This window comes from Ochotona curzoniae, unplaced genomic scaffold (assembly GCF_017591425.1).
Source record: "Ochotona curzoniae isolate NIBS_2020 unplaced genomic scaffold, NIBS_Ocur_1.0 contig_523, whole genome shotgun sequence".
NCBI lineage: Eukaryota > Metazoa > Chordata > Mammalia > Lagomorpha > Ochotonidae > Ochotona > Ochotona curzoniae.
In genome coordinates, this window is record NW_024466459.1 from 3,357,900 (window position 1) to 3,372,126 (window position 14,227).

At 36.6% G+C, this 14,227-nt stretch overlaps 1 protein-coding gene across 1 annotated transcript in view; it reads left to right on the forward strand.

Annotated features, from left to right (window-relative positions):
- CEP112 (centrosomal protein 112) overlaps positions 1-14,227 on the forward strand; it is a 362,513-nt gene that overhangs the window by 76,016 nt on the left and 272,270 nt on the right. The window contains exons 12-14 of the mRNA XM_040989545.1: positions 11,563-11,717; positions 12,007-12,136; positions 12,739-12,831. Of these exons, the coding sequence (XP_040845479.1) occupies positions 11,563-11,717; positions 12,007-12,136; positions 12,739-12,831 (378 nt within the window). The remainder of the gene's footprint in view (positions 1-11,562; positions 11,718-12,006; positions 12,137-12,738; positions 12,832-14,227) is intronic.

Here is a 14,227-nt window from a genome sequence, read left to right on the forward strand (position 1 = left end):
CGCTCCGATGTGAGATGGTGGCCTTAAAGTTGGCAGCTTAACGTGTTGTGCCACAGTACCCACCCCAATTTCTTCACCAGTTGTTTTTCAATGGGTGCCTTTTTCCTATTTCTGCTGATTACAGTGGTTTTATATATGTAGTGTTCAAAGCTATTGTTAGATTTTCTTGAACCCTCATTCTTTTCATGTATTATGGTAAAATATACATAGCACAGACTTAGCATTTAACCATGTTAGGTGTGTAGCTCCGGGGCATTACATACAAGAGCATTGTTGCAAAGCCATCACCACTGCCATCAATTTGACACTTGAAATATTTTCAGCTAATTCTGTGTCCCCTCAGAAATTCTGAGCCCACAAGACAGTAACTGCAACTTTATCCCCTTCATTCAGGAACATGATTGTGACTATTGTTGCTCAGACAAGATGCTCACACAGTATTTGTTCAACAGTGAGGGCTTAATTTCATTTAACGTAATGTCTGTGCAGGACCTCCATGTTCTAGTATGTCAAAATGTCTTTCATTCAAAATAATATTCCATTTTATTTTATACTGTACTTTGTTTCTTCATCCATCTGTCAACACATTGACTGTTTTTACCTATACCCATGTGACATACACAGCCTTGAACATATCAGAGGTATATAGATACTCTGATATTCATAGCCATGGACAAAAGTAAAATTGAAATCTGAAATATATTTTTATTATCTCAATAGCCTGCATTCTATAAAAGTGTGCTAAATAATATTATATAATGTCAAAGTTTACATTTCTGAAACATATTATTTGCTTGAAATATCTGCTAAATTGGTATATTTACCTAAGTGATATAAAGAGAAATCTTTTTCACAGTGGAATTCTTTAATTATTTACTGATTTTTTTAAGTTTGAGAAAGAAAACTGATACTTTGGAGCCAAGAGGTCACTGTCAGAGGAACTTTCATTCTATTATTAATGAAAGCTGAATTTAAAAATCAGCATTCAGGCCTTGTCATAGGTAATAATAGTAAACATGGAGAAGAAGGGACAGAGTCTGTCAGCAGGAGTGAATTTAAGAATCGTCAGCACTAGACAGGTCTTGCTGAGCAGCTCCGGACCCAACAATTTAAAGGGGAGGCTTCAAGGCAAGACTTCAGATGAAAGGTAGGACTGTCACCGAGAATTACGTTTTCTGGTTTGTTTTCTTTCAGGCCTTTTCTTTTTGTTGAGTCTTGTTTTGTTTCATTGGCATTTATTGAAAGGAAACATAAGGGCTGTTTGACTTATGTCTGTTGGTTCGGGAGAAATCTAAGAATTAGTGAAAATGTGTAAATACAAAATTATAGCAAAATGTATTAATGGGGGCAGGGGGCATAAAGGCTATAAAACTGCAAGCCTCCTGGCATCTGGGCTGTGAGTGACTGTGTGAGATGCTAGTCTTTGTCCCTGAGGTTGTGAGTGCTTTTCTGCGCTGCGGACACTACTGGCAGTCTGCTCAAGTGTATGCAGACCTTATCAGTGTAATATTCTTAGATGTCATAAAAATATTCTAAATAAATGTTCTGTGGACAAATATTAATAAGCCATGTTATGGCAAACATTATATATGCTTCTAAGTGTAATAAATGACTCAGTAAGTCTGCTAATAATTTTTGAATTATGATGAGGGCAAACGATGTTTAATGGTTGGTCATGAAATTATAAAAATGTCTGAATTTCTGTTAAAGACAGATATTGCTGTTACTGTCCTGGTTTGATGGTTACATTTGTGATGGAAATAAAATACAGAGTTTCTGTTAGGATAGTAAAAATAAAGATGACTTTTTTCCCCACTTCCTTTGAGTTCACTGACACTATGAATTCTGTTCATGAATTCATGTATGGAAACTTAAGCTAGGTTAAGAACTTGTACCTTAGATAGTACCAAAAACCTTAGACACTTGAGACATTTTAAATTATCACTGATAGTGACATATTATAAATAATCGGCTACTCATCTGCCCGTTGACATAAGAACACTTTTACTTGATAGTTTCCACCAGTGTCCACCAGTGCAAGAAGGCTGGCTTTGTGTGTGTGTGTGTGTGTGTGTGTGTGTGTGTGTGTGTGTGGTGACAGAGGCCGGAATACTGGCTATCTTTGGAAAGAGCATGATTAATATGTTTCAGAGGAGATTGCTAATACTATTTCATGGGTCTTTTCAATTTGTAGAAGCTTATCAAAATAAGCACTTGAGATTCGTGCCCATTTTTGAGTGGATGTGCTAATCATATGAGAAGCTTATGAAGAAGATAAATTATGTTGTTTATTTTAAGTAGCTAATTTCTGGACTGCCAAGTAATTCCTTAGTCCTAATTTTTAAAAAATTTTGACCACTATAAACTTTCATACTAATTTATGTATAAAACCCCAACACTGGTATCTTCCATCTCCTGATCTGTCTTATATCAGTAGAGACTGTGTAACTAAAAGCTTATGGGATAGTTTACATTTCCTAGTAATTAATTTGTTGAGAACCATGTCTATAGAATTTCATACCAAATTAATAGCCTTAAATTTCCCCTTAATTCCCAGTTGCTGTCTTTATTCTTTTGGCTCATTAGGTTTTGAACTTAGAAGATTTGTGTTTTGCCCTTGCTTCTCTTAACTGAATACTTCACTGAATTCTTATATTTCTGAGAATTTTCTTGCACATACTCTCTTCTCTTCTGTTTCCACAGCTACCAGTTGAGACAAGGCCATTGTTGCCTCATTCCTGGACTTGTTCAGGAACTTGTCAGTTTTCACCCTGCTTAAAAGACAGGTTTCTTTTGGTATTTTCCCATGACCAAGAATTGAATAACTTGAACTCTTAAACTTAAATGCCTACATTTTCTTTTTGTAAGTCATGTTGCTTAAAGAAATCCAGTCTGGTCTTTGGAGTGCCATCTTTGTGTTCCCACTGTGGGAGGATATGCTGGGCACACGAGGTAATTTGCTACCATTTCCTTTACTGTCCCTTTTTTTCTTCCTTGGTCCTGTTGTTACGTGTGACAGAATGCCCTGCTGGTTTGTCTTTTATAGCCTGCAAAACATGATTCCACATCAGCATGCTTTTACTTGAAAGTTGCTTTTTTTTTTTAGTAGAGTATAAGTGTGAAGGGATATCTTGAATAATGAGCTCAAGGTATTGATCCCGAGGCCCATTCTTTCCGTTTCCATTGTTGATGAAGTAGTTGAGAGTGTACATTGCATACTGCACTTGATCTTAGCCAAAAGGCTGAGAAGCAGTTGTACATTGCAGACTGGAACTGTAGGAAGAACTCTTATTATAAAAAGGTAAGGATATCATCAGAGAAATCACCCACTGGAAATCATGATAAAATGAAAAATGAACTGTTTACTTTTTCAAATGAGGCCAAGACTGTATATAAATGCAATAGAACAAGATGACTTAATTATGTCGCCCTTATAGTTATTCAGTGTGGTTTGAAATATACAAGCCAGAAGATAATCACATAATAACCCTAGCCATTGTCACATTTTTTTTCTACCAGAGGGAATTGAGAAGAGATATTGCTATTTTGTTTTGTAGGACGTTCTAATTGTATGCTTACCACTAATTAAAGTTTTTTTTCTCATTTTAAAATGGATGACTTTTATCATTGTTAATATGTTATTAAATATACTTGAATCCAATGAGTATGAGTTATCTTTATCAGCAATATATTTTTAGGAGACAGGAGCTTTTTTTTCCTACCTCTTTATTCCTTTAACAAATTATGTAGTATTCATTTCCTGTGATGAGTATTCCTAATGAAGGGTCTGAGAAGCAGAGTTCCTCTAGTGTACTGATTGTCATCAGAGATTATTCCAGCTAGAAAACACTATGAACCTTCAAATTACAGATTTTGAAAAAGTTATCTTAGGAATGATCAAAAACAGCAGTTTTGGAGGCTAAGAAAGAGACTCCACATATTCATTTTAACTTTTCAGTATAACATTTTAACTTTTCAAAGCAACAGTGAGAGGCAGGGAGGAAGTGGAGGAGGGAAGAGAGAATGAGCAAGGAGCCAGTGAGCTGGTTCACTCCGCAGTGGTCTGGGTCAGGTTGAAGTCAAAAGCCAGAAACTCCATTAAGGTCTTATGTGTGGGTGGCAGGGACACAACAACTTGTGCCTTCTTTTGCTGCCTTCCCAGGCGCATTAACAGGAAACTGAGTGGGAAATGGAGCAGCCAGGATTCAAACTGGCACTCTGATTTCAGTGTAGTAAGCAGTGTTTATGCTATTGTGTCACAATGATGGCTCCACATTTTAATGTTTCTTTGTGTGTCTTTTATTTTTTTAATTTATGACCTCTTATATTTCTGCAAATACATCTGTTAATGTCATGAACAGAATAATGTACCTTGGATATCGTATTATGTGGTGGAGAATGTTTTAGTTTAGAGAGATCTGGCATCAGATTGTTTTGGTTTGTATCAGTTTACTAGGCACCAGTAGAGCAAGCATGGACAAGTTAATTTTCTGAAGACTCAGTTTTTCTCATATGTAATATTTTGCATACTGGCTGTTATAATTATCTTAAAAATTGTATTTAATTAAACTTACATTTAATTTGGTGTTATCTCCACTACTAATTATTATTGCTTTATGATACAGTTCCATAGGCTCTGGGATTCCCAGTCCCCCTCCCCACATTCTCACCCGCATCCTCTTCCCCCAATCCCTCCTGCGTAAGTCCATTATTCTGCTGTTGAAGTGTTTCATGACTTTGTAGGCATGGACAATGTCACATGTTCAGTTTCGCACTGTCAGCATATATTCAGCACTTTCACTGGGAATCCCACTTTGGTCTGATGCAGATGTATATTGCACTGTGTCTCCACATCTGGCATGTCAAGTGTCCGCTCCAGTTCCGTTATGTGTCCCCTTAAACACAGAGCCAGAACACAATCCACAACGGGGAGAAAACCGGGAAATTTACATTGTGAATTAAACAACATGCTACAGGTTGACCAACGCATCACTGAAGTGATGAAAAGAATATAAAAAACCTTTTTGTAGAAAATGATGCTACTGCATGACCCCTGTGGTGCTGAAGAAATGACAGTTAAAAGCAAGAATATCAATGTCCATGAGACGCAGCAAAAACAGTGCTGAAAGACACTTACAGCATCAGGTGCTTATAAACAATCAAAGTGTCTCATATGAATGATCTATTGATGAATCACAAGGACTTACTGAAAAAGACACAAATGACTAGGAAGTTCGAAAAGGTAAAATTTACAGCAAAAATAACTAGATTTGAAACAAAAAAAACTACAAAGTGGAACAAGGAAGATGAGCAAAACAACCATCAGCCATGTTAACAAAGAGCATCATCAGAGAATAATCACTTAAAATTAGAGATGAAAGCGAAATGGTTCCAACTTTCTGCTCTTTATGTGGGTCATGACACTGTTGGCATAGGCAATAGTGGAGATTCTCATTTTCTATTGTCTATTATCCACTATTTTTTGTTTCACTGTTTTTTCTTTTACTTTGGTTTCAAAACCCCATACTACATGCTATGAAATTTTCCTTAACAAAATTTTCAGTATAGGATATAGTGTTACTTATAGATACGTTATTGTAGAGCAGCTCTTTCAGACCCATCCCCACCCAGCCACAACTCCCCAGGTCACTCTCCGTACTCCCCTGACAGCCACTGTTCTACTTCCTGTTTCTATGATTTTGATAACTATAGATACTTCTTGGAACTGGAATCACGCAGTATGGCTCCAAGACTGGCTTAATTCATAAGTTCATCCAGATTGTGTCATAAGCCATCATTTCCTTGTTATTATGCTCAAATTATACATATATTTACCACATTTTCATTAGTTGTCCATCTGTCCTTAGACATTTCTGCTATCTTTTCTTCTTGGTCATTGTAAATGATTCTGTAATAAACATGGGTGTGCAAATACATCTTGAGATTTCAGTTCCAATTCCTTTGAATAGAGAACCAGGAATAGGATGGCTGGATCATTTAGTAGTTTTAATTTTAAATTTTGGGTGGGACTATCATTCCACTTCCATGGTAGCTGCACCATTTTTTCACGCAAGAATCTGATCTCTCCACATCTCCACCAACACTTGTTACCTTTTCTTGCAACCTGAAGGTTTATCAGCAGGCGAATAAGGACAGAGAAGTATCTCTGTCACAAGAGATATGTAACAGTACACACTTACTTTTAAGACGAGCGATCAGTAGCCCAAATCCTAGCATTTATAGGACAATGAACAGAAGTCACCGCGAACAGTTCTGCTATTTTACATCCTGTGTATTCCACGGGTTCCATGTTTAGTCACACAGCTCTTCATTCCAGATCTCATAGTTCTGGGAACATTTTAATAATTCCATATGGTTTCAGTCTTGATGTTCAATGATATGCAGCTGAGGTCACAATGTTGTTTGAGCATCCATCACTTCTCCGATTGGTTGGAAGTATTTCTGTTTCATCTTCAGTAAGTAGTTATTTTCTAATGTTTTGTAATGATCCCATTACTCATTTATTTTACCCTGAGATATTGAAAGTGATTTTTAAATTTCCCTTTATTACAGGGATATTTATTTACCCCTCTTTGGATTTTTTAAAGAAAGATTTTATTTGTTTAGTTATTTGAAAGTCAGAGAGAGAGGGAGAGATGAAGAAGGAGGGAGAGCTATCCTTCACTTCCCCAACAACTGGGACAAGTGACAGCCAGGAGGCAGGAACTTCACCTGGGTCTCTCATGTGTGCCGGTGCCCAAGGACTAGCTGTTCCTTCACTCTTCTCCCAGGTGCATCAGCAGAGAGCTGGATCGGAAGTGGAGCTGCTGGGACTTCAACCAGTGGCTGTGTGGAATGACAATGTCACAGTCTTCCACTTAATCTGCTATTCCACCTTACTGCACCGCACCCTACTTTGGATTCCTATATTCTATTTGTACTTTTCATAACACCACACAACTCATTTTGGTATATTTTATCTTTTTATTTTCTTCCTATATAATTTCAACCCAATTATTATGTTTTAAGATATTGCCAGTATTTTTCCCTAATGTGGGCAGAAATTACTTGTTTTTAAAACAAAATAGACAGTTTGAAATTTAAAGAACTATTCTGTTTTCATATTTACTAGGTATTGATAATCTACAAATGTTTATTGTGTACCTATTAAAAGCTAAGACATCTTCTAGAAACATAAATGCCGTGCAAATAAAAGCCATGTCTTAGGTGCTGGCTTTGTGATGTAGCTGGCTAAGCCATGCTTTATATCCTGATGCTCCACTTCTGATGCAGCTCCCTGCCAATGGCCTGGGAAAGCAGCAGAGGATGGTCCAAGTGCTTGGGCTCCTGCTACCCACACAGAAGGACTGGATCAATCTCCTGTCTTGGCCTTGCCCAGCCCAGCATTTGCAGCCATCTGGGGATTGAGCCAGTGGATGGAGCATCCCTCTTTGTTTCTGACTCACCCCCTCTCAATAATTCTGGCTTTCCAATAAATAAATACAGTCTTTTTTCAAAATCCATGTGTTGGTCATTTTGAGATTGTATTTCATTGTAAATACAAACAGACAAGAGAAAAGAAGGAAAAGACCTGTGGGGATTTTGTATCTTTCTGTCAGCAGAGTGGCTGTGTCTGGACTGCTTCATAAGATGGCGTTAGAGAGTGGCTAGGTCAGCATTGCTTTATAAGATGACATTTAGGTGAGTAACTGAAACAAGTAAAGAGGTGAGCCAGTCTGACCATCGGAACATGAGTCCTGCAGCAGTAGGAACGGTGCGTGGAAAGGCTTTGAGGCAAGCAAGGCTGTGGTGTAGCAATCAAAATGAGCAGATGGGATGGGAGAAGCTGTGAATATCGCTTCTTGCTCGTGAGGATGGGTTGGCTGGAGGATGACATGTTGGATTACTGTTTTAAAAGGACCATTTCCTCGAAGTTCTATACTTTACCATATTCCTTTGCATTGTTTATTGTGATAGCTTAATATTGTACCCTTGTTATGTATTTTTTGTGGAATTTTCTTTAAATATTTTCTTGTATTTCCATTTTAGTTCTGTTTCTCTGATACACTGGCTGCATAAATGTTAGATCACCTGTTTTCTTCTTCTGTATTGGCTACTCTTCCTTTGATTTCTTTCTTATTGTAGTTTTATTTTGGGTTTTTTTTTCCCCACCCCATAAATGTTTCCTTAAAGTTATTTTTTATTGTAGTTACTCCATGAGCATCTTTTTCCTAGATGTTTTAATCATAATTTTTATTTTCAGGGCACATTTTTTCTTTTCCCCCTTTTTAACCTGAGATCTGCTGTTTTCTTGCTTTTTTTTGGGGGGGGGGTGTATGTCTCACATCTTAGTTGGAATTTTATCATTTTCATCTGGAACATGTAGTAACTTTTGGGGGCGAGGAGGAGGAGAGGAATGATTTTCTGCCTTCTGCTTTTTTTACACTTCCTTACATGTGCTTGAATGCCATGATGGTCTGTTTTAAAATTTTTCTAGTAATAAAATATAAAAATGCCTCTACTGTTGATTATTTGGAGATGATTTCTGGGCTTATAGAGCCGAAGTTATGTTCTATGGTAGAGTTTCTTATTCTGTTAAGGAGTGGGTTCTTTCAACCTTTGTTTCTCTGTGGCCCAGCAAATGTTGGGATGTAGTTTCTTTCCTTTAATTGACTTAATTCATAGATTTATTCCTGCAAAAAGGGATTGGGTGATTTTTTTTTAATCCAGTCCAGTATTTCCTGCTTGTTTTCCAGGCTAGGTGGATTTGAAAGAAACCATGATCACAACCCAGGCTGTACATCAGTTATCATGGAATCAGTGTTTGCATTGCACTTAGTTCTAATAACTGGTGACATGTCCTACGATTTCCAGCCAGAGGTCAACTTCTCTTGGACTTTTCTTGTCACTGTATCTGATCTGCATTTGATTTTGTCCAGGTTTTTCATATATTTTGACTCCACATAACAAATGACTCATGTATTTTGTAATTTCAACAGGGAGGAATCTTCGTATCTGTTCCTATTTTCTGTTTCTTCTCTCGTGATTCTATTTCTTGTCACACCTGGTACTTTCTGATGGACTGACAGATTGTGTATCAAAAAATAAGTGTTTTGAATGATGTTATCTTCTTCCAGAGAGGCCCTGCCCTAACTGCCGACAGGTTGCTGGTATAGAAATATCATCTGATCTGTTCAGGGGCTGAGTTCCTTCAAGGTGCAGTGTCTGTAATAGTGACTTGTGACTTACTGCTGCTCCCAGTGGTAGCCCTCAGAACCACTGCAAGTCTCAAGGCGGCTCTCCTCTGCAGGTGGTCTGTGATGCTTCCCTCCTGAGTACAGTGGTACTGCTGGAAACTAGTGTGCTTGGTGGAGTTTGTTTCCACTTGGTACCTTGGCTTCCTGCCCTGTGAATATTAAGCATTTGACAAATTCCCTGAGGAGAAAACTCCTGGTGTTTTGTTCAGTCTCTGTGCTGCTTTTTCTCAGAGATCTTGGTCTGATTTGGCTGCCCTCTGCTCTGAATTCCTGGCCCCAGCCCTATCCTCCAAGGCTGGAAAATGCCTTGGGGCTAAAAGCAGCTTGCACAAGGTTGACTCATCTCTTTGACGATTCTTCCTTTGGCCTCCTTGTAACCAAGCTGCCATGAAAGTCCTCTGCTGCCTTCTTAGTGATTGTGATTTATTTTTTATTTTTTTGGCTGTTGTTTTATCTTTAGTATTTTTCTGAATGTTTTAGTATTTTTCAGTGGGCTTCTAATGTGTTGCAAGCTACTCCTCCATAGCCAGAAACAGAATTTTTCTATTTGCATGAGGCTTTATTAAGATGGGGTTTTGTATTTCTAATTTGAATATGAGGGTATTTCAGAACGCTGACTGAAAAACGGAATTACCAGATAAGTTTATTGGTGTTCAAAATGCTTTTTTAAAATCCACGTATAATCTTCTCAAAATTGGCATCTTTCATGAGGTGTTTGAAAATCCTGTGTACATCCTGTTTCTTGTTGGTCACATTTCCAGGATAAGAAGGGATGCTAGTCACCTTGATTCTGCGTTTTTAAAGTTGAAGGCAAAGGGTGTATTCCTTTTATTGTTTTTTATATTCAATTCTTATGTCAGATACAATGGAAGTTTGGGATGTGTATTAGAAAATTGAAATTGTGTTCTGAAAGAAACTCCTAAAACCAAGGGATCTTAAATCAAGAAGCAAAATAAATAATCTGTATGAAGAATAATTTGGAATATTTGATAGATGTCAGGCTCTGATTCAGAGTTGAATGCATTATAAAAACCTTTATATAACATGGTTTTAAATTTGCTGCCATTTTTTATCTAAAAAATTGGAAACTATTTTACAAGGGTTTAATGTAAATACCTATTAATATAATGAAGAAAGAATGTCAAGGTTGTAATCTGCAGGTTAGCGATTTCAGAAAGTATATAAAAGGGTAAATGATTGCATCATCAGGTCGTTACCTGAGCTAATTAAAAACTTGTTGGAAGTTTAATTGTTAAAATTAGTATCAGTTATCCCTTCAGTTAATGACTTGCTTTTAGAGAACCCTGCTTTTAGAAAAAAATACCTAAATACCTTTACTCAGGTTTTCAGTTACAGCCATATAAATGTGAAAAACTCCAGAATATTGACTAATAGAGAATGATTTGATTAGATCATGGTGTTTGAGTTCTGTGGAAAATGAGTAAGTTCTTTTTAACATGCTAGAGACATCAAAAAAGAAATCCTGTGCATTAATACTACAGTTCTATAATAAAATATACTTGTTTACTTTGATAATAGCAAATGAATCTCTTGTAGCCTCTGTGTTGACTCTCCTTTTGAAAATATTACTGCATTAATTACATATATTTTTAGGTTTATCATTTTATTTGAAAGGCAGAGTTACAGAAAAGGAGAGACACAGAGAAAGACAGAAAGAGAGACTCTTCTAGCTGCTGCCTTATTACCCAAATGGCAAGAGCTGTGCTGATTCAAAACTGGGAACCAGGAGTTTCTTATTGGTCTTCCACATGGGTGCGTGGGCCTAAGCACTAGGGCCGTCTTCTGCTGCTTCCCCAGGCCATCAGCAGGCAGCTGGGTCAGAAGTGGAGCAGTCACGGCATGAACCTGCACTGATACAGGATGCTGGTGTTACAGGTGGAAGCATCACACCATGGTGCCAGCCCCTAATCTTAAGATTTTTGAACTCCAAAAGAATAGAAAACAAAAAATGATGAATACTTATTTAACAAATCTAATGAAGAGATTATGGCTTGACAGAGGATTGGGGATTGGTCTTCTTCACTGTGTACTTACATTTGAAATATTACTAGACCATTACATGAATGAGTGGCTTGAAGTATGTAACCATGATGGTCTTAGTTTTATGTTGGAAAGTGTTTTTGTAAGACTTGGTTAAGAGGTTGCTTTAATTTTTAGTACTATTGTTTGTGATACGCTCACTTTCTTTTGTTCTTCTAAGGCTGCCTATTTCCTTCAGAATTTTCAATGATGTGAAAGCAATGTAGTCTGAAGCTGCTGTCTTTACAATGAACTTTTCTTTTAGAACCAAATGGTCAAAGAACTGGAGGCACGTGTCCAGCAGCTGACTGGAGAAGCTGAGAACAGTAATTTGCAGAGGCAGAAGTTAATTCAGGAAAAGCAGGAACTTGAAAGATGTTACCAGATCACATGTAATGAATTGCAAGAAGTGAAGGCAAGGTATTGTCTGAAATGAAATATCAGATGCTGCTAAAGGGAACTGAAATTAACTCTGAAATTTTCCACCATAATTGGTCATACCCTACACATTTAGTGAGATTTCTATCCTAATTAGTGCTGTTTATTTATTTGTTGTTATTGACATAAAAAGGCTAATGCCAAGAAAATGTTGATGAAAATATTAATGTATCAGTGAAAGAATGCAGTTGGATTTGGTTGATTAAAAATTGCACTTAGTGATACTCTAAAAATATTTTAGAAATCTGTTTTATTTCCTTTTTGGTTTTAGACGCAACTTACTACATAAGGAGAAGGATCATCTTGTAAATGAGTATGAGCAAAACATGAAATTATTTCAAACCAAATATGATGCAGATATAACAATTCTGAAACAGGAGCACGCTCTCTCAGCTTCCAAGGTAATATTGATGCTGTTTGATACCTCCACCCAAGTGACTGCTTTATTACGCCTGTAGTCAGAGATAGCCGCATAAGAGCTGATTGTTTGGCATTTGAAATTACTTTATTTTTATATATCTGAAGCTTCAAGAATTTAATTGGTATTTAAGATTTTTAAAATGCTGAATACCTTATGGATATCACAACTTAACTTTTTAGTCAATTCTGCTACAATCATTAATTCTTTGATGTCACAATTTTTAAGAGTTAACATGAATTATGAGAAGAACTGATTCATTGTGTTAATAATACATTTTATAGCATAACTTTATATATTGTTATTGTTTGACATCTTGTTTATACTTTATAAGTAAAACTTTAAAATAATTCTTTAAGTCTGTTGTTTTTAGGTTTATATAACATATTATGCAAAATTTATATTTTTATTTATATTTTTAAAGGATTATTTTTGTACTCTCTTAAAATATTTTAAGTAAGATTTATACATAATTTGAATTTTCACTGTGCTTTCTTGGGGAAAGAGAAGAAGTATGATTTTTCAATCAATATCTAAGATGGTGCAAAATCAATATTCTGTGTTTTATTCTGATAATCCTCCTAGGCATCTGGTGTGATTGAAGAATTAGAACAGAACATCTGTCAGTTAAAACAGCAGTTACAGGATTTGGAACTTCAAAGAAAGCAGCAACTAAGAGTAAGTCTTGCACATCTACAAATAAAAAATGTCCCTAACTGCTTTTTCCTCTTTTTGAGTTATGAGAGTTAGTTTAATAATAAGCCTCAGAAATGCAAGTAACCACTTATGATTCTTGAATTACATTGTACGATTATTTATTTTACTCTTTTAAGCTAACCTATGTAGAAGACATGTACATAATTAAACATCATAATATTATTTTTAAAATAAATTGAAAGTTATTTTTTGAGATTATTTTAACAAATTTTTATTTAAGTGTTATTATGTTAGAGTAATTTATTTTAACCAATTTTTATTTAAGTGTTATTATTTTAGAATAATTCACCACTTTAAAAATCATTGTCTGCCAATATTTATGTTCTGTCTTTCAGTCTACTACCTATCCACTCTGTTTACATCCTTCCTATTTTTTTCCATGTTTTAAAAGTGTTAATACCTGGGCCCGATGCAGTAGCCCAGTGGTTAAAGTCCTTGCCTTGCATGCACTGGGATCCCATGTGGGTGCTAGTTCGTGTCCAGACTGCTCCACTTTCCAACCAGCTTCCCATTTGTGACCTAGGAAAGCAATCCAAGGTGGCCCAAACTTTTGGGATGCTGATCCACATAGGAGAACTGGAAGAAGCTCCTGGCTTCTGGCTTCGGATCAGCTCTGGTCCGGCTTCTCTCTGTTTCTCCATCTCTCTAAATCTGCCTTTCCAATAAAAATAAATCTGTTTAAAAAAATGCTAACGAAGATCTGACTTCAAATTTATCATTTTCATGTTGATTTAGTTAATATTTTAAAGGTAATTGATCTTTTATAAAAGCTTTATTTAATTATGTAAAAGGCAGAGTTACAGAGAAACAGAGAAAAGGTTGAGAGAATAAGAGAGTGAACCAGAGAGAGAGAGACTGGGAGAATACTCCATCCGCTGGTTCGTTTTCCCAAACGACTGCAAAGGCCAGAGCTAACTCAGTCGGATGCCAGGGGCCAGGAGGCAGGAGGCCTTGTGCCAAATTCTGCTGCTTTCCCAGATACATTATCAGGGAGCTATGTATTAGAAAAGGAGCAACCAGGCCTGGAAGCTGTGCCCCTGTGGGATACCAGCGTGGCAGGCAGTGGCTTAACTCTCTAATGCCGTAACACTGGTTCCTAAAGTGACCTAATTCTAAGGATTGGGAAGATTCTCTTGCACTGTGTAAATGTGAAGGAAGTGACATTTTCAGATGACTAAGGGTAAATGACTTGTGATGTAGAATTACTGAAGTTTCTACCAGCAACTTAGAAAATTAGGTAGGTAGGACACTCTAAAATATCTGCAAAACCTTCAAGTAAAATTTGGCATTTTGCAGATTGTGGTGAATAGATGAACAATTGTATTGACTGCAGTAGTAATTTAAGGCATAATAAACT